The following is a 26560-nucleotide window of genomic DNA, read 5'->3' as shown; positions in this document are numbered from 1 at the left end:
TGAATTTGACAATTTCTCTCGTATAAGCCGTACCCTTAAATTTGCCTTAAATTGGTTGAATTTGACAATTTCTCTAATATAAGCCGCACCCTTAAATTTGCCTTAAAATGGTTGAATTTGACTATTTCTCACGTATAAGCCGTACCCTAAAATCTGCCTTAAAATGGTTGAATTTGACAATTTTTTGTACCCTAAAATTTGCCTTAAAATGGTTGAATTTAACAATTTCTCTCGTATAAGCCGTACCCTTAAATTTGCCTTAAAATGGTTGAATTTGACAATTTCCCTCGTATAAGCCACCCTCTGATTCATATTTTTAACACGTTTTATGCAAGATACGGTTTGTTTTTTTCTTGAATTTCATTCAAACACGTCAAAATAAATTTTGATTCGCATTTTATCGGTTTTCATCTAATTTTAAACCATTTGACCAATTGTCTTGCTTTATCACCTTGCAGTTTCATGCATCAAGTCCAATTTATGCGCATATAAGCCGTACCCTTGATTCAGTCATCCTTTTTTTATCCACAAATACGGCATAAATGCGAGAAAATACAGTATGCCAATTCCCTAAGAAAAAAAAATAAACCGTCCCCTTCCAAACTATTTAAACAGTCCATATTTAATGAGTCGAAACGAAGAAGTTCCTCTTAAAGGGACCCTAACCCAAACCAGACCGCATGTAAACCCCATTTTGTCCACAAGGGGTTCGTTAGCACTTGCGCTTAGCATTCTTTTAGCGTCTCGGCCAAGGTTTCAATATAACAACGATGGAGAAGAAGTTAGACGAAAGTATTCATGGCGTTAACGGGGGACGGCGGCCCGGAGCTCTCGTGGCCCCGGTTGACGGCGGCGGCGGCGGAGGCGGAGTCCCGGGCGGGGCTCTTTCCGCTATACTGGCCAATAAAGGAGCCGTCCTCGTTGAACTGTCCGTCTCCTCCTTCCCCGTAGTCAACTAAACTGTCGTCGCTGTCGTCCCGTTTAACCGTGGCGCTCGACGGCGTGCGGCTTCCCTTTAACGGTTTATGGTCCTCATTGTCACTGAGGGAGAGAATCACATGCTAGGTGTTAGCGCTAATGCTAAACACATTAAAGCGGATGACAGTTATTATAATTTTTTTTTAGACAGAGCATTTTTAGGTCAAAATTGATTTACCAATAAGAGAAAACTAAGAATTTAACCCTTTCAAGCACAATTCAGGGTTTTTTGACGACACAAGACGTCCAATCCTTTGGACTGTCAAATGGATTGGTCGCCTAGAGCCGTCAACAGCACTGAAACAGGGGTCAGTCTTCCTAGTCTAAATTAATTGGACGCCTATTGCCATGCAATGACTTAAAAAAAACGGTCACTGGTGTCAAAGTGGCGGCCCGCGGGCCAAATGTGGCCCACTGGATCATTTTGTGCGGCCCGAGAAAGTAAATCATGAGCGCCGACTTTCTGTTTTAGGATCAAATTAGAATAAAAAGTATAGATGGATATTAAATTTCCTGATTTCCCCTTTTTAAATCAATAATTGCAATCTTTGAATCATTTTTTTCTGTTTTTGGTTCAAAAATCATTTCGTAAAATCTAAACAAATATATTAAAAAAAGCTAAAATAATAAAAAAATAATCCAATTTTTTTTCTTTGTGTTTTGGGGACAATTATCATTTTTGTCAAATCTAAAAATAAATATATAAATATATTTTGTTTACCACTTTAATAATCGAACATAATTTAAAAAATATTTTGTTTCCATTTGAAATGAAAAATATGATTAAAAGAAATTTTCCATTACTAAGAAAAAAAGCTCAAATATTGTTTTAGAACTATAAAAATTGACAATTTACGGCTTTTAATCCAATAAAAAATCTCAGTTATAATTAGTATATATTGTTTTTCATTTTCCTTCCATAAATGTGCTTTTAACAATCTTGCCTTCATTTAAAAATGTATTTAGAGGATTATTAAATCCATGATACTCAGCTCTGTCTAAAAAAAACATCTAAAAATAGAAAGTAAATGACATTTATGAATGATTGATTGATTGATTGGTTTCCATCAGGCAAAAAGAGGAATTACAAGACGACAAACACAGATTGAATTCCCCTCGAAACCAAAAAACGTCATGAAGTGATCAACACATTGTTGTTTTTGTTCAGTTGCAGCGTCACGGATACAAAAAAACGCTGGGATGACAAACTCAAAAAAAAGATGATTTCAAAAGACGACCAATCAGAACGAGCGTCCATTCAAAAGCAAGCGTGACATCGTAATCCAAAAAACATAAAAGTTTTCGCCATGATTTGAACGTCAATGACACCAAGGCCTAAAGTCGTCGTGGTGCTGAAAGTGCAAAAGTATTGGGACAGCTCAACAAGCTGTTTTCACCCTATAAGATATAGGTGTCAAAGTGGCGGCGTGAGGGCCAAATCTGGCCCACTGCATCATTTTGTGCGGCCCGGGAAAGTCAATCATGAGTGCCGACTTTTTGTTTTAGGATCAAACTAAAATGATAGATATAGATGTATATTATATTTCCTGATTTTTCACCCTTTTGAATCAATAATTTTATTTTTTAATCATTTTTCTGTGTTTTTAGGTCAAAAATCATTTTCTAAAATCAAAAAATGTATTAAAAAAGCTGAAATAAACATTGTTTTAGATCTATAAAAAACTGAATATTCAGGCCTTTTAATCCAGTTCTTTTAATCCATTTATTTAAAAAAATCGAAATATGATGTATATTAAATTTCCTCATTTCGCCCCTTTTAAATCAATAATTGTCATTTTTCAATAATTTTTTCTATGTTTTTAGTTCAAAAATAATTTTGTAAAATCTAAAAAATATATATATATAAAAAAACCTAAAATAAACATTGTTTTAGATCTATAAAAAACCGAATATTCAGGGCTTTTAATCCAGTTCTTTTACTCCATTTATGCAAATAAAAATCTAAGTATTATATCTAAAATGGCCCGGCCCACATGAAATTGTTGGTGTCCGACACCCTTGCTATAGGATATGCAAAAACCATTTTTTTCCCAATTCTATGGCTCTTTCCATTTCTTTTTCCTCCCACTTTCCACTCTAGATTTAAACCCCCACAAGTAGAATGGCCAAGCCATCCAGTTGAAGTACGTAAGGTCCACTTTAAAGCCAAAAGAGGCACTAAATCAGGCAGGCACTAAATCAGACACCACGAAGGCTTTAGGACCTCACAAACTTGATGATTGACAGCCTGCGATGCATTTTCAAGGCTCGCATTCATTTTTTTGTGGGTTTTTTCCCCCATGAAACCCACAAACACACATACAGCATCACCCTTACCTCAACCAAGGCCGGATGGAGTCCCCTACACATACGCGCATCAAAACATTGTCTGGTGTAGACGGCAAATGTGTCTCAAACGGGACTTATTTTTGAGTAAATAACACAGCAAATAAGAAAAACATGTCCGATTTACCCACATTGTGATTTCACTGTTGACTGAGACTTATAGTTTCTTCATAATTGGCTATAATTAGTATGTTTGTAGTACAGTAATCCCTCGAATATCGTGGTCGTTATGGAACAAAAAACATGGCGGTGATAATTAAATAAAACGCAAAATTGGGGTCACCCTTATTAAAAAAAAAATAATAATTCTTTAGTGCTGAGTCATACTAGCAAGAGTGGCTTTCAACGTGGTTTTTGACGTTTTTATGACCTATCAAAAATAAAAATATTTTTTTTAAAATTAAAAAATGTTTAAAAATTAAGAAAATTTAATTTTTTTAGAAAATTAATAAATTTTTAAAATTCTAAAATCTAAGAAGAAAAATTCCCCATCAAAAAATTCAATGTAGTGATGCCGCAAAAATTTTAACCGTGAAATAGCGAGGGATAACTGTATTGTACAAAGGAGTAAAACATAGGAAGTGAATAACGCTGCAATACAACTTGGAATAAAACCAACATTTTTAGGTGCTGACTCATTTTGAAATTATGATTTTCTTTGAGGAAGAATTATGAAATGACAATATAAAAAGTTAAATATCATGTGGAGAAATCATTCTTTTAAAAAATAACCTCATTTGAGGGCAGAAATGTTGAGACACTAAAATTATTGCATTAAAATGCATTCAGTTAAAATAAATGAATTGGTTGACAAAAATTAATATTTTAAAAATTAATTTCTCAAAACTGCACTAATATTTCCTAGGACTATGAATAATTATTAATCTTAGCAAAAGTGTCATTCCATATAAATCTTCAAAAAACAAAGGAAACCCAAAAATATTTGTAAATATTAAAATCGTAATATGATTTTTTTCCCCTGGAAACATTAAAATCATATTTTTTTCCTTTCATCCATCCTAATATGGCCACTTTTAAAAAAAATAATAAAATTCATTAAGTGATCCGATTAAAACGTCCAAAAAGCCCAAGAAAAACTAAATTCATACCATTATTAAAAGTATATTTCCTCGGGTTCATTACCCACAATTCCATTACAACACATTATGATATAATACACTCTTTTTAATATAATGTATACTTATATTTATCTATATTTTTATGTATATATATGCACATCAGCTCTTCACAGCATGCATACCACATTTCTATACATTTCCCATACATTTAGATATCATTTTATCTCAGTATATTCATAGAGTAGCACACATTTGAATAATTCATAATTCATACAAAAAGTTATTTTTTTCTTTAAAAAAAAACGGTATTTCCAAAAAAATGTCAAGTCAGTAAAGTGCTCACTTGGGTACGTTGGTTCCATCGCCGTTTTGACTAGCTTATGATTCATATTAGCTTATGATTCATATTAGCTTATAATTCATAATATGTTGCACCATGCCGAGGAATTGAAAGAATATTTTTCAGCAAAAAAAATTTATCCTGAGAATATGAAGAGTTCCACCATCCAGAAAATGTTTTTTTTTTTAATCGTCATTTGTCAAAGATGGAGGGCAAAAAAAATGAAGAAAAAAGTTTGTCCTTGGCTAGAAAAAATGGGGTTGTCTCACCTGTATTCGCCAAAAGTGCAGTCTTCGTCTTTCATGGGCTGGAATTCCGGGTCTGTGTGAGCGTCCTCTTTCTCTTTAACTGGCCACGAAATAGAAAGAAAAGTTAGAAATTGTAGACATTTTTTTTTGGAAACTTCAACCAAATTACCGTATTTTCACGACTATAAGGCGCACCACATTATAAGGCGCACCCTCAATGTAGGACATTTTTTCCATGTATAAGGCGCACTGTATTATAAGGCGCACTGTCTATTTTGGAGGAAATGTAAGACTTAAGTGCGCCTTATAGTGGTGAAAATACGGTAATTGCTATTGACTTCCAGGTATGAAGCACAGTCACCTCTAGAGCCAGCCATTTTTGATATTTTGGATTTTTTGGTATCAAATCTTGCAGTGGGGGGGGAGGAGCTATATGATGGAAGATTTTGTAAAACTAAGATGGCATCCAAATATTTAACAGTATTGTTTCAGTTCAGGCGTTTTTGTTTTTTCGACAGTGGTGGTTTTTGGTTTTCAGTTTTCTGTTTTTTCCCATATATATAAGGCGCACTGGATTATAAGTCGCACTGTCTATTTTGGAGAAGATTTAAGACTTTTAAGTGCGCCTTATAGTGGTGAAGATACGGTAGACACCCAAAATAGGATATTAGATTGGAAAAACATTTTGATTTGTTCAAATTCACCATCTATAAACAAAGATCTATAAAAAAAAAATAACTGGTGGTGTAATAATACTAAAATTTGTTTCATAGTATACTAAAATTAGATTGTAATTAGAATTTTTGCACGGCAACGCGCTTGTAACATTTTTTGGTCTGTTTGTCGTTATAACTTGTGAAATTTGTGTTGAAAGCTTAAAAATCTCAATGAATTAAATTGCTCCTCACCTGGATATTTGCCTCCTTTGTTCCTCTGGATGAAGCAGATGATGAGAAGGATGAGGATGAGGAGCGCGATGGCACACATGAGGCCGATGAACCAACCCTGCGTGGCGATGTCCACCTGCCGACTGGCCACGGCTGCGTCCAAACAAAAGAAACGAAAGACAAATGAGAAAAACAACTGTGGATTTGCCTGGAAAGCCAAAGGCTACTTGTCTCATTTAGTATCTACTGGCTCAGCTCCGGATCATGATGGGTTAACTGGACATGTCACAATGAGATTATCCGTATCACCCACACGTAAACACGTACCGTGACCGGACGTTTGGTCGCCGGACGTTTGGTGACAGAGAGTTTACTGTTGAAAGCAGCTCTCAAAATTATATTCATGAGAGAGAGTTTAATATCTAAAAGAGAGAGTTTACTATCCAAGAGAGAGTTTAATATCTAAGTACAGTTTAATCAAGCTCTCAAAATTATATTCATGAGAGAGTTTAATATCTATGTACTGTTTAATATCTAAATACTGTTTAATATCTAAGTACTGTTGAAACCAACTCTCAAAATTATATTCATGAGAGAGTTTAATATCTAAATATCTACTTTTTTCAACAGTACTTCGATATTAAACAGTACTTAGATATTATTCATTTTATCTCATGAATCTACAGTATATTTTAGATATTAAACTCTCTCATGAATATAGTTTTAAGAGCTGGTTTCAACAGTACTTAGACATTAAACAGTACTTCGATATTAAAGAGTACTTAGATATTAAACTCTCAGGTATGGAACTCTCTGAGGTATTTAACTCTCTCTATCTTAGATATCAAACTCTCTCTATCTTAGATATCAAACTCTCTCTTTGATATTAAACTCTCTCTCGTAAATATAATTTTCAGAGCTGCTTTCAACAGTAAACTCCCTGTTACCATTTGACCGGCGACCAAACGTCCAGGCGACCAAACGTCCAGGCTACCAAACGTCCAGGCGACCAAACGTCCAGGCGACCAAACGTCCAGGCGACCAAACGTCCAGGCGACCAAACGTCCGGCGACCAAACGTCCGGCGACCAAACGTCCGGCAACCAAACGTCCGGCGACCAAACGTCCGGCGACCAAAAGTCCGGGGCGACCAAACGTCCGGCGACCAAACGTCCAGGCGACCAAACATCCAGGCGACCAAACGTCCGGCGACCAAACGTCCGGGCGACCAAACATCCAGGCGACCAAACGTCTGAGCAACACACGTACACCACACCCGCACACATTTACCACGTAGCGGAGATGTTTAGATATTAATACCAAGCACGTGGCGCAAAGTCTATGTGAGCGCTAGGTGAAAGTTAACAACTTTGGGCCACTCTAAAGCGCGTGCCCATCCGGGAGCGCAACTACGGAGGAGGAGGATGACCATGGGCGTGGTGGTGGTGGTGGTGAAAAGGGGGCGGTCCCAGTTACCCAGTTACCCGCCACGGGCTCACCTGGCACGGTCACCGTGAGCTCCTTGGAGCGTTGGGGCTCTCGGTCGGCGTGACCTCGGGCCGACAAGCGCACCCTATAGGTCAAGCCCTCCTTCAGGCCCCTGAGCAAAAAGTTCTGAGAGCCGTTCACCGGCTCTTTGCGCCACTCTTCTTCACCTGCAGGGGGGGACGGCGGACAAGATAGTAGATGCGCCTGGGCAAGGGGCGGAGGAGACGTAACGGGATGGCGAATTGACGGCAGTTGACCAAATACGGATTTTGGATACAAGTACGATAATTTTGGAACAATGTAGTAGTACAAAGGTGTCAAAGTGGCGGCCCGCGGGCCAAATATGGCCCCTCGCATCATTTTGTGCGGCCCGAGAAAGATGAATGCCGACTTTGTTTTAGAATTTAAGATTAAGAGTATAGATGTATATTAAATTTCCTGATTTTCGCCCTTTTAAATCAATAATTGTCATTTTTAATCAATTTTTCTGTCTTTTTAGTTCAGAAATAATTTCGTAAAATCTAAAAATATCGTAAAAAACTAAAATAAATATTGTTTTAGATCTAGAAAAAAATGAATATTCAGGGATTTTAATCCAGTTCTTTTAATCCAATTAAAAAAAAATCTAAATATTATATATAAAATGGTCCGATGTCAAATTTCCTAATTTTTCCCCTTTCAAATTAATAACTGTCATTTTTTAATCCATTTTTCAGTGTTTTTAGTTCAAAAATCTTTTTGTAAAATCTAAAAATATATTTTAAAAAAGCTCAAATAAACATTGTTTTGAATCTATAAAAAAAAAAACTGAATATTCAGTTATTTTAATCCATTTATATAAAAAATCATCGTCATTTTTAATCAAATTTTCTGTATTTTTAGTTCAAAAATAATTTTGTGAAATGTAAAAATATATGAAAAAAAGCTAAAATATTGTTTTAGATCTATCAAAATCGGAATATTCAGGGATTTTAATCCAGTTCTTTTAATCCATTTATATTAAAAAAAAATCAAAATATTCTATTTAAAGTGGTCCGGCCCACATAAAACGGAGTTGACGTTAATGCGGCCCACGAACCAACCCTCGTCTGACACCCTTGATGTAGTACGTATGAAAACTGATCCAAATACTGAGCTAACAACTTTTGCTATTGCTTGCTAATCCACTCAAAGTCAGTACAATGGCGCAACAATTAGCATTAGCATCATTTACCTTCTCATAAAACATCTCTTATCCCCGTGGATGGCTGACGAATGATCACAACAACAACAACAACAACAATGCTTACTGTTCTCGTCTATGTACTCTAAATAAATGTTTCTGTCGGGGCCCCAGTACTCCCAACTGATCAAGGTGCCGTCCTCCGCCCTGGAAGAGTTAACGCTGCCGAAAGGGCTGGGCGCCGCTGCCGCCGCAGCCGCCGCAGCCGACGCTGCCGCCGCCGGCGCTGAACACACAAGAGAAAACATCTGTCGGCGGACATATTTTGCTAAAAAAAACGCCATCGGGAGACCAAAGCAAAGGATGGATGCAAATGGGTTGCGGGATTCTATCGGGTATCCATGCCAGGACAAGCCATACGATTGAAACCTCCATTGCTGTTCGAAAGGGACTCCAAAAATACGATATTTCTTAGAAGACAGGTGTCAAAGTGGCGGCCTGGGGGCCAAATCTGGCCCGCTGAATCATTTGGTGTGGCCCGGGAAAGTCATATAGGCATATAAACTGTACCCTGGATTCAGTCATCATTTTTTTTAGTGCCAAATGCGGCCTATATGCAAGAAAATACGGTAATCGTATTTAAAAGGTGGACGTGCAATTGGTCCAAGCGCAATTGGGTGATTTAAAGTCTAAATCTGGCTTACCTTCATCCAGCGCTTTATGCAATATACATTTTTTTAGTTGAATTTTATTCGTAGACGTCAAAAGAAAATTTTTTTAGTCTAATTTGTGCGCATATAAGCCGTACCTTGGATTCAGTCATCACATTTTTGAGCACCAAATGCGGCTTATATACGAGAAAATACGATAAATATATTTCACATTTTATGCAAAATACTTTTTTTGTTGAATTTTAGTCGTAGACGACAAAATAAATCTTTTTTGTCTAATGTGTGCGCATATAAGCCGTACCCTGGATTCAGTCATTTTTTTTAGCACCAAATGCGGCCTATATGCAAGAAAATACGATAATCATATTTTACGTTTTATGCAATATACATTTTTTTGTTCAATTTAATTCGTAGAGGTCAAAATCTATTTTATGCGCATATAAGCCGTACCCTGGATTCAATCATAATTTTTTTAGCGTCAAATGTGGCTTATATGCGAGAAAATACTGTAATCATATTTCACGTTTCATGCAATATACTTTTTTTGTTGAATTTTATTCATAAATATCAAAATCAATTTTGTTTAGTCTAATTTGTGCGCATATAAGCCGTACCCTCGATTCAGTCATCATTTTTTTAGCGCCAAATGCAGCCTATATACAAGAAAATACGTAAATCATATTTAAAGGGACCATGCACAACCTCAATGGGGGTAATTTCAAGCCTAAATGTGGCTTACCTTCATCCACAATGGTGACGGCCTCTTGCGTAACAGCCGGACCGGCCCCTTTGCTCGTTTTGGCATTCAAATAAAACTTGTAGCGAGTGCTGTACTTGAGATTGAGCAAAGTGACCGAAGTCTCATTGGGCGCCAGGGCCAACTTCTCCTCTGGGCCCAGTTCGTTGGAATTATTGACTACGACATGGCGACATGGACAGATGGTTGTATGGAGAGAAAAATGCGAGTGAGGAAGAGGAAGGATGGAGATGAAGATGGGGTTGGAGTGTAGTGAGGAGTGTTTTTGAGCAAAAAGTGGGGTTCGGGTACAAGACAAAAGGCCATTTGTTAATTCAATGGTGACTAGATATGTTTATCTTCTGTGTTATCTAAGCCATTAGGATGACGAGTAGGTAACTGACCACTAGGTGGTGCTAAATATTGGATGCTATAAGTAAATAGATATTCTTACCAGGGTGGTATTTCAGGTTGTAGCCTGTCAGGAGACCGTTACGCTCATGGGGAGGCTTCCATTCAAGGCTTAATGAGTCCACATTGGAGTTGGTGACCGTTAAGGAGGAAGGAGCACTAGGAACTGGGGAAATTTAAAGGTACAGTTAAAAGCTTAAAAGGGTGTTTTCACTTTTTTGTAGTGAATAAAATAGGCATTAAAAGAAAGGGAGGCAGATGAGGGTTGGTTCACTTTGGGCCGCTTTAATGTCAACTTGATTTTTCAGGTGGGATGGACCGTTTTTGATAGAATATTTTGATTTTTTTTATATAAATGGATTAAAAGAACTGGATTAAAAGCCCTGAATATTCAGTTTTTTGTAGATCTAAACTAATGTTGATTTTGGATTTTTTTAAATATATTTTTTGATTTTAATAAATGATTTTTGAACTAAAAACAGTAAAAAATTGGATTAAAAATGACAATTAGCGATTTAAAATGGGAAAAATCAGGAATTTAAATATGCATCTCTACTCTTCATTTGATTTTGATGCTAAAACAGAAAGTCGGCACTCATTTCCTTTCTTGGGCCACACAAAATGATCCGCCGGACCAAATTTGGCCCCCGGACCACCACTTTGACACATGCGTTAAAACTACATAGAAATATCTTTTCAAAACAATACAATAACACAATTATGTGCTTTATAAACCTGGTGGGCCGCCAGTCTTCCTGAGCAAAACACAAAATGGAGACCTGCCAGCACAAATTTTGGGTCGAGTCGTAATTACAATCTTCATAAGGTAAAGTTATTTAAATTCGTCAAAATAGAAAATAAATTTTTCCTACCTAGTCTCATCTTATTAATTGTATCTTTTATTTTAAATATTTTCAACATCAACCTGCACAAGCTAATAACTATGGAAACTCGCCTTTGCCTATAATTTTACGGATTTAAATGTATGTATAAGTTCTTAAATATGTCATCAAACTTGCCCTATAAACTGGCTAAGGTTGCCAGGTATGCCTTAAAACAGTCCTTGAATTTACCTCCTTCTGGGGTCTCAAACTGCTGGTTGTGACTGGGCGGGCCTTCTCCCTTGCCGTTGTACACCCTGACGTTGAAGGAGTAGAGGCTGAAAGGATGCAGGCCGGGTAGTTTTCCCCTGCTGTGGTTTCCGCTAAAGGTCAGAATCTGCTTCTCCGTGTGATGCGGGTTGTGTTTGTGCAGGCTGCGCTCTTTCCAGTAATAGACCTGACAACAAAAATGGGATTTTGGGTGAGTTTGTTTCCATTTATTCTTTCCCAGGAGGGTTGGTGTGTACCTTGTAGCCTTTGAGGTATCCGCGGATGAGTTTTTGAGGCACAGGTTCCCAGTGGATCTCGGCTAGAGTGCTGTTCAATACGTAGACCTGCACCGAATCCGGGGCGGCGACTGGGACTGGCAACCGGGGAAGTCAAATAGAGTGTTATTGACGCATGATTGGCCAGGGATAGCGAGCCAAGATCAAATGATTACAGTATTTTCCCTTACTACAAAAAGGTCAGATAAACATTGGTTTAGAGCTATAGCAATGTTTAAATGTTATATCTAAAATAATTCCTTTTTCCCCTTTTATTTTTTTATGGTATATCAACAGATTTATAAACATGCTATATAAAGTCTTTTTCCTTTTCAAATAAAAAAAAAGTGTTAAAACATATGACGGATAGAATATTTGCCCTCTTTTTTTATTAAAAAATATCCATACATTTTTAAAAATACACTACAAGAAAATATTTGCTAATGAACAATCTGATCTGAATCTGATCTGAATCTGATCTGAATCTGATCTGAATCTGATCCGAATCCAATCCGAATCCAATCCGAATCCAATCCGAATCCAATCTGAATCCAATGTGAATCCAATCTGAATCCAATCTGAATCCGATCTGAAATCGATCGGAAACCGATCTGAATCCAATCTGAATCCAATCTGAATCCAATCTGAATCCAATCTGAATCCAATCTGAATCCAATCTGAATCCGATCTGAATCTCATTCTCAATATCATCTCAATCCCAATCTCATCTCAATAAATCTAATTCTTATCTAAATCTTATCTAAAATCTTATCTAAAATCTTATCTAAAATCTTATCTAAAATCTTATCTAAAATCTTATCTAAAATCTTATCTAAAATCTTATCTAAAATCTTATCTAAAATCTTATCTAAAATCTTATCTAAAATCTTATCTAAATCTTATCTAAATCTTATCTAAATCACATCTAAATCACATCTAAATCACATCTAAATCACATCTAAATCACATCTAATTCTCATCTAATTCTCATCTAAACCAATCTAATGATAGAGATTTGTAGCAATTTGAATGTCCAAAAATGATCTATCGATAAGAACAATGGGAAAAGCTGTGGATTCATTCATTGATTCATTTTGGCAGCCTATTTAGAAGATGCAAGAAGTGAGTTTGCCAGCATTAAGGTAGACTTACGGTCCTCCCCAGAGTGGCCCAGGGCGATGGCAGGTTCGGGTCCGGCTCCGTACTTGTTCACCGCCTGAACTTTAATCTCGTAGGGAACAAACGTCGGCGTCCCGGACACCACGAACTTGGAGTTGTTGGCCACGTTTGCCGACATCCAATCGGCCTCCATCATCTTCTGCCTCCACATCACTCGATAATGAAGTCCAGGACCGTTAGCCTGGAGGGCGCTCAGTGGCTAGCGAGAACAGAAAAGAAAAGGTCGCAAATATCAATGATGTTTTTTTTTTATATAAAAAACTTCAAAAAAAAAAATAAAAACTTCCAATAAATATTCATTTTTAGATTTTTTTAAATTATAAGCAGGAATACTGTTTTTCTCTATTTCTTTCATAAAAATAATTTAAAATAATAACAAAATATTCCCATTTGTCTATTTCTTTGAAAAAAATCACAAAAAAACTAGAAAATGTTCGATTTGTTCTCAATTTTAACAAAAAGTAAATACAAAGAGACCAGTTTTTTTCCCTATTTAGTTTTTAAAAAATGTTACAAAATCAATAAAAACTTTCCCCATTTTTACGCTTTTCTTCAAATAAATCAAAACTGCAAAAGATTAAATTTGGTTCCCTTTTAAAGAAAAAGTCAATAGAAAGACACTAGTTTTTAAAACAAAAGTGCTAATTATGGCCCTAAAAAATATATATGAAGAAAACATAAATACGGTTCACTGCAAAAATATATATACATAAAAAAAATAAAACAAATACAATTCACTCCAAATATATATATACATAAAAAAAAATATATATATAATTCACTAAAAAAAAAAAATAATTCAAATGAATACGATTGACTTGAGTTAACGAGTTCTAAAAATGGACTGGAAATGCTAATTATCGTCTCTAAGTAATTTGCATTTACCTTCCATGAGATGACCAGATTGTCATGTTCTGATCCAAAACCCCGTACATCCGTTGGATTTTCATCTGGAGCTTTTAGAGCAGAAAACATACTTTAAAATTACACTTACTACGCTACCGGATCGTGATCATCGGTGGGTTTTTTCGCCTTACCTGAAGGTTCCGTTTTATACATCTTGGAAGGAAAACTGGGTCGGCTTACGCCCATGGAATTGACGGCCAGGACTCGGAAAGTGTAGTGGACGTAGGGCGACAGCTTGAGATGAGCCGTGGTCTTGCTTCCGGGAACCTCGGTCAGATTGTGCCAGTGACCTCGGTGGTGATGGAGCGAGTCTTCGTACTGGATCACAAATTCTGAAAAATAATCAAAAAATCATTTCAGACAATAAATCCATTTCAAGTGACGTCTCACATTGACTTAAAAAATGTGATGGATGGGCGGGGTCAGCACAAGATAGGATACATTTAAAAAAGTGCATCCGTTAATAGTACTTATGAAATAAACAGAAAAAAAGGACTCAAGTATTAACATACTCATCATTCAAGTCAAAAGTATAAAGTAAAAAGTCAAGTAAAAAGTATAAAGTACAGAGTCAGGTAAAAAGTATAAAGTACAAAGTAAAGTAAAAAGTATAAAGTACAGAGTAAAGTAAAAAGTATAAAGTACAAAGTCAAGTCAAAAAAATAAAATACAAAGTCAAGTCAAAATTATAAAGTACAAAGTCAAGTCAAAAGTATAAAGTACAAAGTCAAGTCAAAAGTATAAAGTACAAATTAAAGTAAAAAGTATAAAGTACAAAGTAAAGTAAAAGTATAAAGTACAAAGTACAAAGTACAGTACAAAGTCAAATACAAAGACAAGTACAAAGACAAGTACAAAGACAAGTACAAAGTCAAGTACAAAGTCAAGTACAAAGTCAAGTACAAAGTCAAGTACAAAGTCAAGTACAAAGTCAAGTACAAAGTCAAGTACAAAGTCAAGTACAAAGTCAAGTACAAAGTCAAGTACAAAGTCAAGTACAAAGTCAAGTACAAAGTCAAGTACATAGTCAAGTACAAAGTCAAGTACAAAGTCAAGTACAAAGTCAAGTACAAAGTAAAGTACAAAGTGTTAAGTAAAAAGTATAAAGTACAAAGTATAAAGTACAAAGTACAAAGTTAAGTCAAAAGTACAAAGTCGAGTCAAAATTACAAAGTCAAGTCAAAAGTACAAAGTACAAAGTTAAGTAAGTAAAGAGGAATGTATTAAGAAATATTAAAATTTCATTAAAAAAAAAAAAAAGATAGAGGGGCTGTAAAACACCAATAACAAATAAGAGTGGCCACAGCTACTGCCAATGGCTTCTGCGTGACGGCGCCATCTTGGGGATAAAAAAATATATGTATATTTGGACAACGTCGGCTGGCCGGATTAAAAAGCCTAACGGTTCGTATGTGGCCCGCGGGCCGTAGTTTGCCCAAGATTGGTAAAAGTTATAAGTGCCATTGTACAAAAAAGCAAAGTAGCCATACTCTGAATTGGACTATTGTTTTCATCGCCAGGAATCCATGTGAGTTGAAGGCTCCTCTTTTTGAGGTCCGTCAGCTCCAAGTCGGTGGGAGGTTCGGGTCTCTCTGGAGGAGAAAAAAAAACAAAACACACGTTGGCAATCAGCGCGCCGTCAGGTTCATGACAAGATACATCCAAATGAAGATGTAGCGGGCAAGCAAGGGGCCTCATGCATATGAATGGGGCGACCGTTCGGGAATGAGATATGCTAAACCGTTAGCTTTCGACTCGGCCATGACTGATGACTTCTTTTGCAACGTGAAAGCTTGTCAAGTATTGCAACTGCATCACAAATCGTCTTCTCGGAACTCAAGCATAAATGTGGGTGGTCTTCTTTTGACTGGATCCGTCATTCCATAACATCCACTACATTTCTTTAACATTTAAATGTCTCATTTGCATAAATGGAAAATCTACTGTATTTTCTCGCGTATTAGTCACCCTGGAGTATAAGCTGTATTCTTAAAATTGCCTTAAAAATGGTTGAATTTGACAATTTCTCGAGTATAAGCCGCCTCCGCGTATAAGCCATGCCCTTAAAATGGCTGAATTTGATAATTTCTCAAGTATAAGCCGCCTCCGTGTATAAGACGCCCCCTTAAAAGTGTTTTAAAATGGTTGAACTTATAAATTTCTCTCGTATAAGCCGCCTCCGAGTATAAGCCGTACCCTTAAATATGCCTTAAAATGGTTGAATTTGACAATCTCCCTCGTATAAGCCGCATTTTGATTCACAATGTTCACCTCCATATTCATGGTTTTAAAAGGGTGTATAAAATGTGTTACTTTGAAGGGAAAAACTTGAGAAAATTGCTAGTACTGGGATACTAATAAATCCATTGCTGGATTGCCTATTGTTAAAACATGTGAATTTTGCCAAATTCAAAAATTCATAGACCAAACATGGCCGTGAAAATTGAAAAATTGCAAAGTAGGGTCACCCATATTTTAAAAAAATATATATTTTTTTAACTTATGTACTGAGTCCTACTACCAAGAGTGGCTTTAGATTATGAGTTTTAACGTGGGTTTTCACATTTTTATAAACTTAAAAAAAATTACCAAAAACTTTTTTAAATAAATGATAGCAGGAAAAAAATGTTAAAGTAGTTAAGTCCCAATCAATAAAGGGATTGCTATATAAGATGTACCCTAGATTTAATCAAGGGATTGCTATGTAAGATGTACCCTAGATTCAGTCTTGAATTTTTTGAGTGACAAATACGGCCTATATGCGAGAAAATACAGTATATTTTTCAAAAAACCTAAAATTCATGCATGAGTAGAACATGCAAACACCAAAACCGCGAAGTCCGCATCATCAAGACACAACATGCTTCACTTTACAGTAAAAAAATAATACAAAAATTATAATAATCTTTAAAAAACGCATCCAGCATTACCGTTGACAACGGTGGGCATCGGCGTGACCTCTGCCAGGTCGGTGAGTGGGCGGAGAGAATACCAAGTGATATCATGTCAGACATATTCATATAGTACACGGCATATGATTGGCTAAAAGCCTCGAGAGTTTTAGAATCAGGAAGTAGATTTTGAGTGGCGGTTCGTTGTGTCACGAGGTGGTGACGTCTTACCGACAACGGTTAACTCGGCGCTGGCCGAGTCGTGGTCCAACGTGGTGTTCATGATGCACGTGTACACGCCGGCGTCGCCCTCCGTTACCTCGGAAATTGTCAGGCTGTCGCCGTCCACCACCAATCTGCTTCCAGAAATCGAATTTAGAATTTAGTCAGTAAATATACATTTTTGTTTTACAAATATATTTGCCTCACAAAATGAATAGATTTGAATTTAGGACTGTATTGAATCAAGTACTGCAGTAATACCTCCCATACAGCAGAGGGTGCTGTGGTTAAGAAAACATGTTAGTTCCATAAGTGGTAGCCATTTTCCAATGATGGCATTAACTTGGAGAGCACAGGTGTGAAAGTGGCGGCCCGGGGGCCAAATCTGGGCCGCCGCATCATTTTGTGTGGCCCGGGAAAGTCAATCAAGAGTTCCGACTTTAGGTTTTAGGATCAAATTCAAATGAAGAGTATAGATGTATATTACATTTCCTGATTTTCCCCGTTTTAAATCAATAATTGTAATTTTTTAATCCATTTTTCTGTGTTTTTAGTTCAAAACTCATTTTGTAAAATCTTAAAATATTTTTTTTAAAAGCTCAAATATTGTTTTAGATCTATAAAATTGAATATTCAGGGATTTTAATCCAGTTCTTTGAATCCATTTAAAAACTAAAAATTAAATTTCTTGATTTCCGCCCTTTTAAAACAATAATTGTCATTTTGTAATAATTTTTTTAGTTTTTAGTTCAAAAATACTTTTGTAAAATCTAAAAATATGCAAAAAAAGTTGAAATAAACATTGTTTTAGATCTATAAAAAAACTGAATATTCAGGGCTTTTAATCCACTTCTTTTAATCCACTTATTATTAAAAAAAATCTAAATATTATATAAAGTGGTCCGGCCCACATGAAATCAAGTTGACGCGAACCAACCCTAGTTTGACACCCTTGTTGTGGAGTATTATTTAACGTAGAGTGTGATTCCAAGGTAGCCACTAGGTGGTCAAACCCACCTTTCGTCATCAGGCAGCTCGCCATCATCTTTAAGCCACGTCATGGTGGGCACCAATGTCGGATCGTGTTTGACTTTGCACTCGAACACAACGGACCTGCCACGCTGTACCACTCTGTATTCGGGTTGCTTCAGGATGCGGGTTGGTTCTGGATAAAGCAGGTTGACATGGCGTTACGGCTGATTCGGAACATGGGCGCCATTTAACGGCTTACCTTTGACTTCCAAGTAAACATGATTCTCGTAGATACCCAGAGAATTCCGGGCTACACAAGTGTACTTCCCGCTATTCTTAGCCTGGGCCACGTGGATCTCCAAAGTCCCGTTGTCGTGGGACTTGTGCGTTTCGGCGCCCAACGTTCCAGAACGACTCTCCTTGAACCTGAAAACGAGTTAAAACTCAGTTGGAAGACTTTCCTAGAACAAGTAGTCCATTTTGTTAACTCACCAGGTAATTTTGGGGATGGGTGACCCGAACGAGGTGCAGTCCAGCAAGGCTTTGTGGTTCTTGATGACCTGGTAGACCGCGTTGGCTGGGGTCAGGACTCTGGGGGGTTCGGCTAGGGGGAACCAGGGGTGACGGTTAATGGGGAGTTGATCTGGTTATGGTGGGTTTTGTGGGAATTGGGGCTTACATAAGACGTTAACAAAGGCGTTGGCTAGAAGGTAGCCGTGGTGGTTGGAGATGTTGCACTGGTAGACGGCGCTGGAACCAGTCTGGACGTCCGTGAAGATGATGGTGTCGTCTTCAACTTTGCGACTGGGCTCCTTTGGGGCATCTGTTGGTGTACAGAAAATAAAACATAATAGAATTTGACTAATTACTGTATTTTGGAACATACAATTTGGTGGAAAATACAGTAATCCCTCAAGTATCGCGGTTTCAGATATTCAGATATTCAAATATTCAGATTCAGATTCAGATTCAGATTCAGATTCAGATTCAGATTCAGATTCAGATCAGATTCAGATCAGATTCAGATCAGATTCAGATCAGATTCAGATCAGATTCAGATCAGTTTTAGATCAGTTTCAGATCAGTTTCAGATCAGTTTCAGATCAGTTTCAGATCAGTTTCATATCAGTTTCAGATCAGTTTCAGATCAGTTTCAGATCAGTTTCAGATCAGTTTCAGATCAGTTTCAGATCAGTTTCAGATCAGTTTCAGATCAGTTTCAGATCAGTTTCAGATCAGTTTCAGGTCAGTTTCAGGTCAGTTTCAGATCAGTTTCAGATCAGTTTCAGATCAGTTTCAGATCAGTTTCAGATCAGTTTCAGATCAGTTTCAGATCAGTTTCAGATCAGTTTCAGATCAGTTTCAGATCAGATTCAGACCAGTTTCAGATCATTTTCAGATCATTTTCAGATCAGATTCAGATCAGATTCAGACCAGATTCAGACTCGGATCTGATCAGAGATTTTTTCTGGGGGAATTTTTTTTTAATGAAATATTTTTTTGTAAATTCATAAAATTGTAATGCCCTGTTTTTGGTGTTTTTTCAGAGGATGGGAACTCATTAATTTGTATTTGGTTCATTTCTATGGGAAAAGTTGATTTGAGATACGAGTAAATCGACATAAGAGCTCGGTCCTGGAATGTATTTAGCTCGTATCTCAAGGTATTACTATTATTTTAGATGTTTTGGGGTTTTTTCTGGGTTAAAGTTCTTTGATTGTATGTTGGAAGGGCCGGTTAGTGTTTGTTAACCAATTGTCAGTCGTAAAACACAACGTTAGCGTGACTACACAAGGTTACATTTGTGAAAAAACTGCGATACTTTTTGCAAGTATTCTTTGGCGTGGTACACTGTTTCTCGCCTTCTTTGGATTTGTAAGTCAAGTGAGAACTCACTCTCGATAGGAATGCCGTTCATGGACCACTGGATGCTAGGTTTGGGTGTACCGCTAGCCCTACACATTAGCACTCCGTTCTCGCCCGGAGCCAGGACCAGATTTCGGGGAGCGCCGCTGATCCAGTAGGGGGCAGCTGAAACAAAAAAAAACTGGGATTAGCATGTGAGAGCACGACAAATAGTTGACAAAAATGCACCTTTGACCGTGACTTGGATGGTATGGTGGGCGGAGCCTAGCCGATTCCGGGCGGTGCAGCGGTAGTCGCCCGCGTCGGCCTCTGACACGTTGACGATACGCAGGATTTTTCGGTGGTGGACGAAAGAGAGGCGACTGGTCGGGAGTTCGCCGCTCACTTTGGCCCAGGAGATATCAGGAGTAGGCCTTCAAATATACATTTGAATCATATTAGATACAGTGGTACCTCGACATACGATTTGAGATACGAGTCAAATTTCGGGCAAATGTTTATCTTGAGGCACGAGTAAAATTGGCTGATATTTATCTTTAGATATGAGTAAAATTTCAGGTAAATATCTTGACATACGAGTAAAATCTCGGGCAAATATCCTGAGATACGAGTAAAATTTCGGGCAAATGTCTTGAGATACGAGTAAAATTTCGAGAACATATCTTGAGATACGGGTACAATTTCGAGCAAATGTTAATCTTGAGATAAGAGTACAATTTCGAGCAAATGTTAATCTTGAGATAAGAGTACAATTTCGGGCAAATATTTATATTGAAAAATCTGTCTAATTTTAGTAATATTAAACACATTTTAGTACTATTAAATCACTAGTTATTTGTTACTTTCTTAATAGATGGCGAATTAGAACAAATAAAAATGTTTTTCCAATCCAATATCCTGTTTTGGGTGTTTTTTTTAGAGGTTTGGAACAAATTAATTTGTTTTCAGTTCATTTCAATGGCAAATATTAATTTAAGTCATGAGTAAATCGACATACGAGCTCAGTCCCACAACAAATTTAGCTCATATCTCAAGGTACCACTGTATTACACACTACTCTTACTCTGAAATATGCCTAAATTGGGTTTTGATGAAAAACCTTTAGACTGATTGGGGTTTTAACCCCGAAAAAAAGACATACAAGCCTTCCGCGATGCACTCCATTTCCAGCACGTGACCACGAAGCACCATTTTGGAGCTGGACGGTCCCGTCGGGGTAAGAAAGGTGGGCCTTCTCTCGTCCGCCGGTTCTTCTGCGGTAACACCAAACACACAAGTTATTATCACTCCGGTCCCAACCATCCAATGTTCCCTTTAAGCCAGGCTTGGGCAAACTACGGCCCGCGGGCCACATCCGGCCCGCAGGCCTTTTAATCTGGCCCGCCGGCGTTGTCCAAATTTTTTATTTTTATTTTTTTCCCCTCAAGATGGCGCCGTCACGCGGAAGCCAGTGGCAGTTTGTTTGTCCACCCTTATTTTTTTCATGTTTTACAGCCCCTCTATCTATTTTTAAATGACATTTTAATATTTCTTAATACATTCCTTTTTACTTTTTACTTTGAACTTTATACGTTTTACTTGACTTTGTACTCTGTACTTTATACTTTTTACTTGACTTTGTACTCTGTAATTTATACTTTTTACTTTACTTTGTACTTTATACTTTTTACTTTACTTTGTACTTCATACTTTTTTACTTTACTTTGTACTTTATACTTCACTTTGTACTTTATACTTTACTTTGTACTTTATACTTTACTTTGTACTTTATACCTTTTACTTTACTTTGTACTTTGTAATTTATACTTTGTACTTTATACTTTTTACTTTATACTTTTTACTTGATACTTTTTACTTGATACTTTTTACTTTACTTTGTACTTTATACTTTGTCCTTAATACTTTGTACTTTATACTTTGTACTTTATACTTTTTACTTTATACTTTTTACTTTACTTTGTACTTTATACTTTGCACTTTATAGTTTGTACTTTGTACTTTGTACTTTGTACTTTCTACTTTCTACTTTGTACTTTGTACTTTCTACTTTCTACTTTGTACTTTGTACTTTGTACTTTGTACTTTATACTTTATACTTTATACTTTTGAGTTTAATGGTGAGTGATGAGTATGTTAATACTTTCGTCCCTTTTTTTCTGTCTATGTTTCATATGTACTGTTAACGGATGCACTTTTTATATGTATCCTATCTTGTGCTGACCCCGCCCATCTGTCACATTTTCAAAGTCAATGCTTGTCTTTCTGCCCAGACCAACGGAGAAATTATAGGCAACATTGCGGCCATCTACGATAAGCCGCCAGATTGCACACAAGCCTCTAGATTGACTTTTATAGCCCGATATTTGCATTTTTAGCGCTAACGATTTGTCCTGCGGGGGTCATAACGGAGACAGAAACGAATGGAGGAAACGAGATAAACACATCAACCGGTTAAAAATGACGTCTGCAGGTGCTGCTGGCAATAATGCGGGCAATTTAATCCCACGGTTTGCTCGCCACGGGGCAAAAGAGGAAAGCAAAGGTCCCTGCATAATAAGGAGTGAAAAGGAGGAGGCCCTTGGAATTGTTAATTGAGCGAAAAATGAAACGGTTTTTCTACTAAAAAGATAAGTGAGGGGGGTTTTAGGTGTGGGGGAGGGTGTCGGATCAAAGCCATTTCTTTGGAGTGGTAGGGTGAGGGTTGGGAAGAGCTAATAGCTAATAGCTACGAGCTAAAGCTTGGATTTAAAGGGGAGACGGACGGGTTAGTGGCTAGGAAGGGCTGGAATTCTACAAAGTGGAAGCTCCAAAGTCCATTGGTCAGATTTGGGAAGAACAATTGATTTGATTGGCTGCCATTGACTATGATAGTAGCACCACCCACTTTACCAACGAACCACTTTTAACATTTGAATATGAACAAAAAAAATCATCCTTCTGAGAATTACTTTAACATATTTTCTTTCTTTATTGATATAGCACGTCGTTAGCATGTTAGCATCTTAGCATCTTAGCATTGAAGACGACATATATCCAATTCAATTTGATTCAATGGCTGGCTGTTTTTGAGTGAGGCAATAATTTAACAAGTTTTAAAATAAAGAAATACATAAAATACTAGGGAAAAATTAATAATTTGAGGCTTTCTTGGGTCGAGGTGCAATTATCAAGCAATTTTTAGTAGTATTATCCTTACACTTGACAGTGAGGAATATGTACTAGTACAAGGGTGTCAGACCCGTTATAATATTTAAAAAAAAAATCATAAATGGATTAAAAGAACTGAATCAAAATCCCTGAATATTCATTTTTTATAGATCTAAAACAATGTTTTTTTTCTTAGTAAGGGAAAATGTCTTTTAATCATTATGTGCCATATTAAAGTGGAAAATATTTTGTATATATTTTTATATATTTTTAGATTTTACAAAATGATTTTTGAGCTAAAAACTATCATTTTAATTTGATCCCAAAACAGAAAGTCGACACTCGTCATTGACTTTCCCGGGCCACAAAAAATGATGCGGCGGACCGGATTTGGCCCCCGGGCCGCCACTTTAACACCTGTGTACTCGTAGTACCTTAATTTCCAGGAAGTTACATTTCATCAATGCCAGTAGTTTTTTAGCCACCTATGTGATGTCAAAGAACGGCTAAGCTAATCACCGCTAGCATTATAAAAATATATATTTAAACATTATTTTCCTGTTTGAATCGTTTGAGAAAGTGTTTCCGACATGAAAGTAGTTTAAAAGCCCTCAAAAGTAAGAAAAAAATGTCTTCTGATACCTATTATTTTTAGGGAAGATTTAGTCAACCTCACGAACTGCGTTAGACTTTGGAGTTTCCCCTTGTGGTTAAAGACGGAAATACACACCGGGAGAAAAGGGATTCACAAATTACCGTAACTCACCACTAAATAAATCAGTGTCATTGTAAAAAGCTTCCATTGTTTCATTGATCGCGTCCACTGAAAAACAACAAAACAAGCATACAAGCGTACCAGCACATTAGCATGCTTTCAAATTATGCTAATTGATATGGAGTTCCAGGTATGAAGAGAAAAGTTGCTATGGCTAATTTAGCACTCTTTTTGTTGACGTCTTGGAATTTTTTGGTAGAAAATCTTGTAGTGGATGAGGAGCTATGTGCTGGAAGATTTTGTAGACTAAGTTTGCTTTTGCATATATTTAAAAATATTGCTAAAAAGGTGCTTTGGCTTATTTAGCAATGTTTTTGAAGGGAACTACACAGTCACCTCTAGAGCCAGCCCTTGGAATTTTTTGTACAAAATCTTGTAGTGGAGGAGGAGCTTTGTGTTGGAAGATTTTGTAAACTAAAGCTGGTATTTGCGATATTTAACAGTATTGCTAAAAAAGGTGCTTTGGCTACATTAGCAATGTTTTTGAAGGGAACTACACAGTCACCTCTAGAGCCAGCCCTTGTTGACGTGTTGGAATTTTTTTGTAGAAAATCTGGTAGTGGAGGAGGACCTATGTCCTGGAAGATTTTGTAGACTACGGTTGCATTTGCATATTTAACAGTATTGCCAAAAAGGTGCTAAGGCTAATTTAGCACTGTTTTTAAAGGGAACTACACAGTCACCTCTGGAGCCAGCTCCCCAAAAATATCATCTTTTCAGTGGGATTTTTCGGCCTTTGTCGGTAGGAAATTTTTCCTTTGCCCTACGTGGCGGAGACACGTTTGTGGACTTACGGTTGAGGACTTTGACCGCGATTGGCTGCTTCTGTTGGATGGTTTGCGTATGCGGGAAGCGGGCGTAGCAGATGTAGTCGTTCCTGGAGTCCTCGCCGAGTACGTTGGAGAAGTAAAGGTCTCCGTTTAGAGATTGGGACACCCGGTTGCTTTGGGGTAATCTCTGGAAGTCTGAAATGGAGGACAAAATACAACACAATCAGCTTAGATTTGTTTCATGAACAAAAAAACAACAACAATTCAATGACTGTCATGACGTAACCGGACTTTTGATCGCCAGTCTTTTGGTCGCCAGTCAAATTTACTTAGATATTAAACAATACTTGCATATTAAACTCCCTCTCTTAGATAATAAACTCTCTCTCTTAGATATTAAACTCTTTGAATATAATTTTGAGAGCTGGTTTCAACAATAAACTGGCGACCCAAACGTCTGGCGACCAAACGTCCGGGCCACCAAACGTCCGGGCCACCAAACGTCCGGGCCACCAAACGTCTGGGCCACCAAACGTCCGGGCCACCAAACGTCCGGGCCACCAAACGTCCGGGCCACCAAACGTCCGGGCCACCAAACGTCCGGGCCACCAAACGTCCAGGCCACCAAACGTCCGGGCCACCAAACGTCCGGGCCACCAAAACATCCGGGCGACCAAAACATCCGGGCGACCAAACGTCCGGGCGACCAAACGTCCGGTGACCAAACGTCCGAGCACCCTGTCATGCTGGTGTGTGTCATTTTGTGTGTGTGTCATTTTTACTGTTGTCCATCCAGAAAACAATGGGAGGTGGAAATCCGGCGGGAGGTCGACACGGCAACACCAAGGACACGCCCTCCTGGATGATGATTGGCTTGATCTTCTCTTTGGACCATAAAGGTGACCCTGGATGGGTTAGGTTTGGAAAAAAAAAGACATTCTATTCAGTCAGTCGGTGGAATAAAAAGCTTGGTAATTATCCGGTATGTTGGCTAAAAGGGGTCACCAGGCAAGGTTAGGCAATTGTACGCCGTGGAAAATGATTTTTTGAGCTCCCGTTGAATTGGGGAATTTGGAACTGTTTCTAATTGGGGTGGTTAAGAAGAGACTAGAATAGCAGAAAAGCAGACCAAAGAAAATGGGACATGTCAGACAAAAGATTGCACAAAATTGATAAGAATTTCTAATCATTCTTAACTACCGTATTAGCTTGCATATTAGCCGCCTCCAAGTATAAGCCATAGCCTTAAAATGGCCTTAAAATGGTTGAATTTGACAATTTCCCTCATATAAGCCGCCCCCTGATTCACAATTTGTACGTCCATATTCATGGTTTTAATAGGGAGTACAAATGTGGCGGCTCGGGGGCCAAATGTGGCCCGCCGCATCATTTTGTGCGGCCCGGGAATGTAAATTATGAGTTCCAACTTTCTGTTTAAGGATTAAATTAAAATGAAGAGTATAGATGTATATTAAACTTACTGATTTTTCCCTTTTTAAATCAATAATTGTCATTTTTTAATCTTTTTTATCTGTTTTTAGTTCAAAAATAATTTTGTAAAATCTAAAAATATATTTAAAAAAAAGCTCAAATAAACATTGTTTTAGAGCTATAAAAAACTGAATATTGAGGTCTTTTAATCTAGTTCTTTTAATCCATTTATCAAACAAAATATCTAAATATTATATCTAAACAGGGTATATTAAATGGGGGGTATATTAAACAGCAAAATCCGGTACTTGAAGAAATACATAAACGTTTCATGCCGCAAACTTTGACCTTTTAAAATGACTTTTAAGATGGAAAATTCAACTTAGTTTAACGTGAAAAAGGAGACACAAACAAAGTAAGAAAAAGGGACAAATAATGAAGGACATGGGGACAACGAGGACTCAAACTGGCGCTAGACTTACTGGGCTGTCGCACCACGATATCGTTGGAAACAGCCGTCCCATGCTTGTTCCTGGCCGTGCACTGGTACGCCCCTTCGTAGTGCTCGGCCCGTTCCCTGCTGATGTCCACCACCAGCGTCCCGGATTGCGCCCTCATGTGGACGTTGGGGTGCTGCTCCAAGTCAAAGTGGGTGCCGTTTCTCGTCCAAGAGAAACTGAAGAACCAGAA

At 37.4% G+C, this 26560-nt stretch overlaps 1 protein-coding gene across 3 annotated transcripts; it reads right to left on the bottom strand.

The window, feature by feature from the left end:
- Positions 1-727: 727 nt before the first annotated feature.
- Positions 728-26546, bottom strand: LOC144192040 (neuronal cell adhesion molecule-like). Of its 3 annotated transcripts, XM_077711053.1 has the most exons (26): positions 26353-26546; positions 25222-25344; positions 24464-24634; positions 23661-23717; positions 20889-21000; positions 19976-20160; positions 19778-19912; positions 18561-18704; positions 18374-18485; positions 18141-18307; positions 17927-18074; positions 16919-17043; positions 16727-16756; positions 15287-15388; positions 13928-14128; positions 13776-13846; positions 12864-13089; positions 11694-11809; positions 11419-11623; positions 10389-10511; positions 9938-10114; positions 8655-8813; positions 7377-7532; positions 5900-6031; positions 5013-5091; positions 728-1041 (listed from the first exon to the last, which is right to left on the bottom strand). In XM_077711053.1, exons 1-26 carry the CDS (start codon positions 26486-26488, stop codon positions 783-785), a joined length of 3651 nt encoding a protein of 1216 aa, XP_077567179.1. In that variant the 5' UTR covers positions 26489-26546; the 3' UTR covers positions 728-782. The 3 variants fall into 3 exon arrangements, with proteins under 3 accessions (XP_077567179.1, XP_077567178.1, XP_077567177.1); XM_077711051.1 differs by lacking the exon at positions 16727-16756 and having other exon boundaries at positions 729-1041; XM_077711052.1 differs by lacking the exons at positions 7377-7532; positions 8655-8813; positions 16727-16756.
- Positions 26547-26560: the final 14 nt, after the last annotated feature.

This window comes from Stigmatopora nigra, unplaced genomic scaffold, assembly GCF_051989575.1.
Source record: "Stigmatopora nigra isolate UIUO_SnigA unplaced genomic scaffold, RoL_Snig_1.1 HiC_scaffold_25, whole genome shotgun sequence".
In the NCBI taxonomy this organism is placed as follows: domain Eukaryota; kingdom Metazoa; phylum Chordata; class Actinopteri; order Syngnathiformes; family Syngnathidae; genus Stigmatopora; species Stigmatopora nigra.
This window is presented reverse-complemented; position numbering and strand designations above follow the sequence as displayed.

Bases quoted from the DNA above. Each gene is read 5' to 3' on its own strand.
- LOC144192040 (XM_077711053.1), bottom strand. From the start codon at position 26,488: ATGAGGGCGCAATCCGGGACGCTGGTGGTGGACATCAGCAGGGAACGG. The intron at 21,001-23,660 runs GTGAGTTACGGT...GTGTTACCGCAG, and splicing joins TGACACTGATTTATTTAGTG to AAGAACCGGCGGACGAGAGA. The intron at 10,115-10,388 runs GTAAGAATATCT...GCCATGTCGTAG, and splicing joins CAACCTGAAATACCACCCTG to TCAATAATTCCAACGAACTG.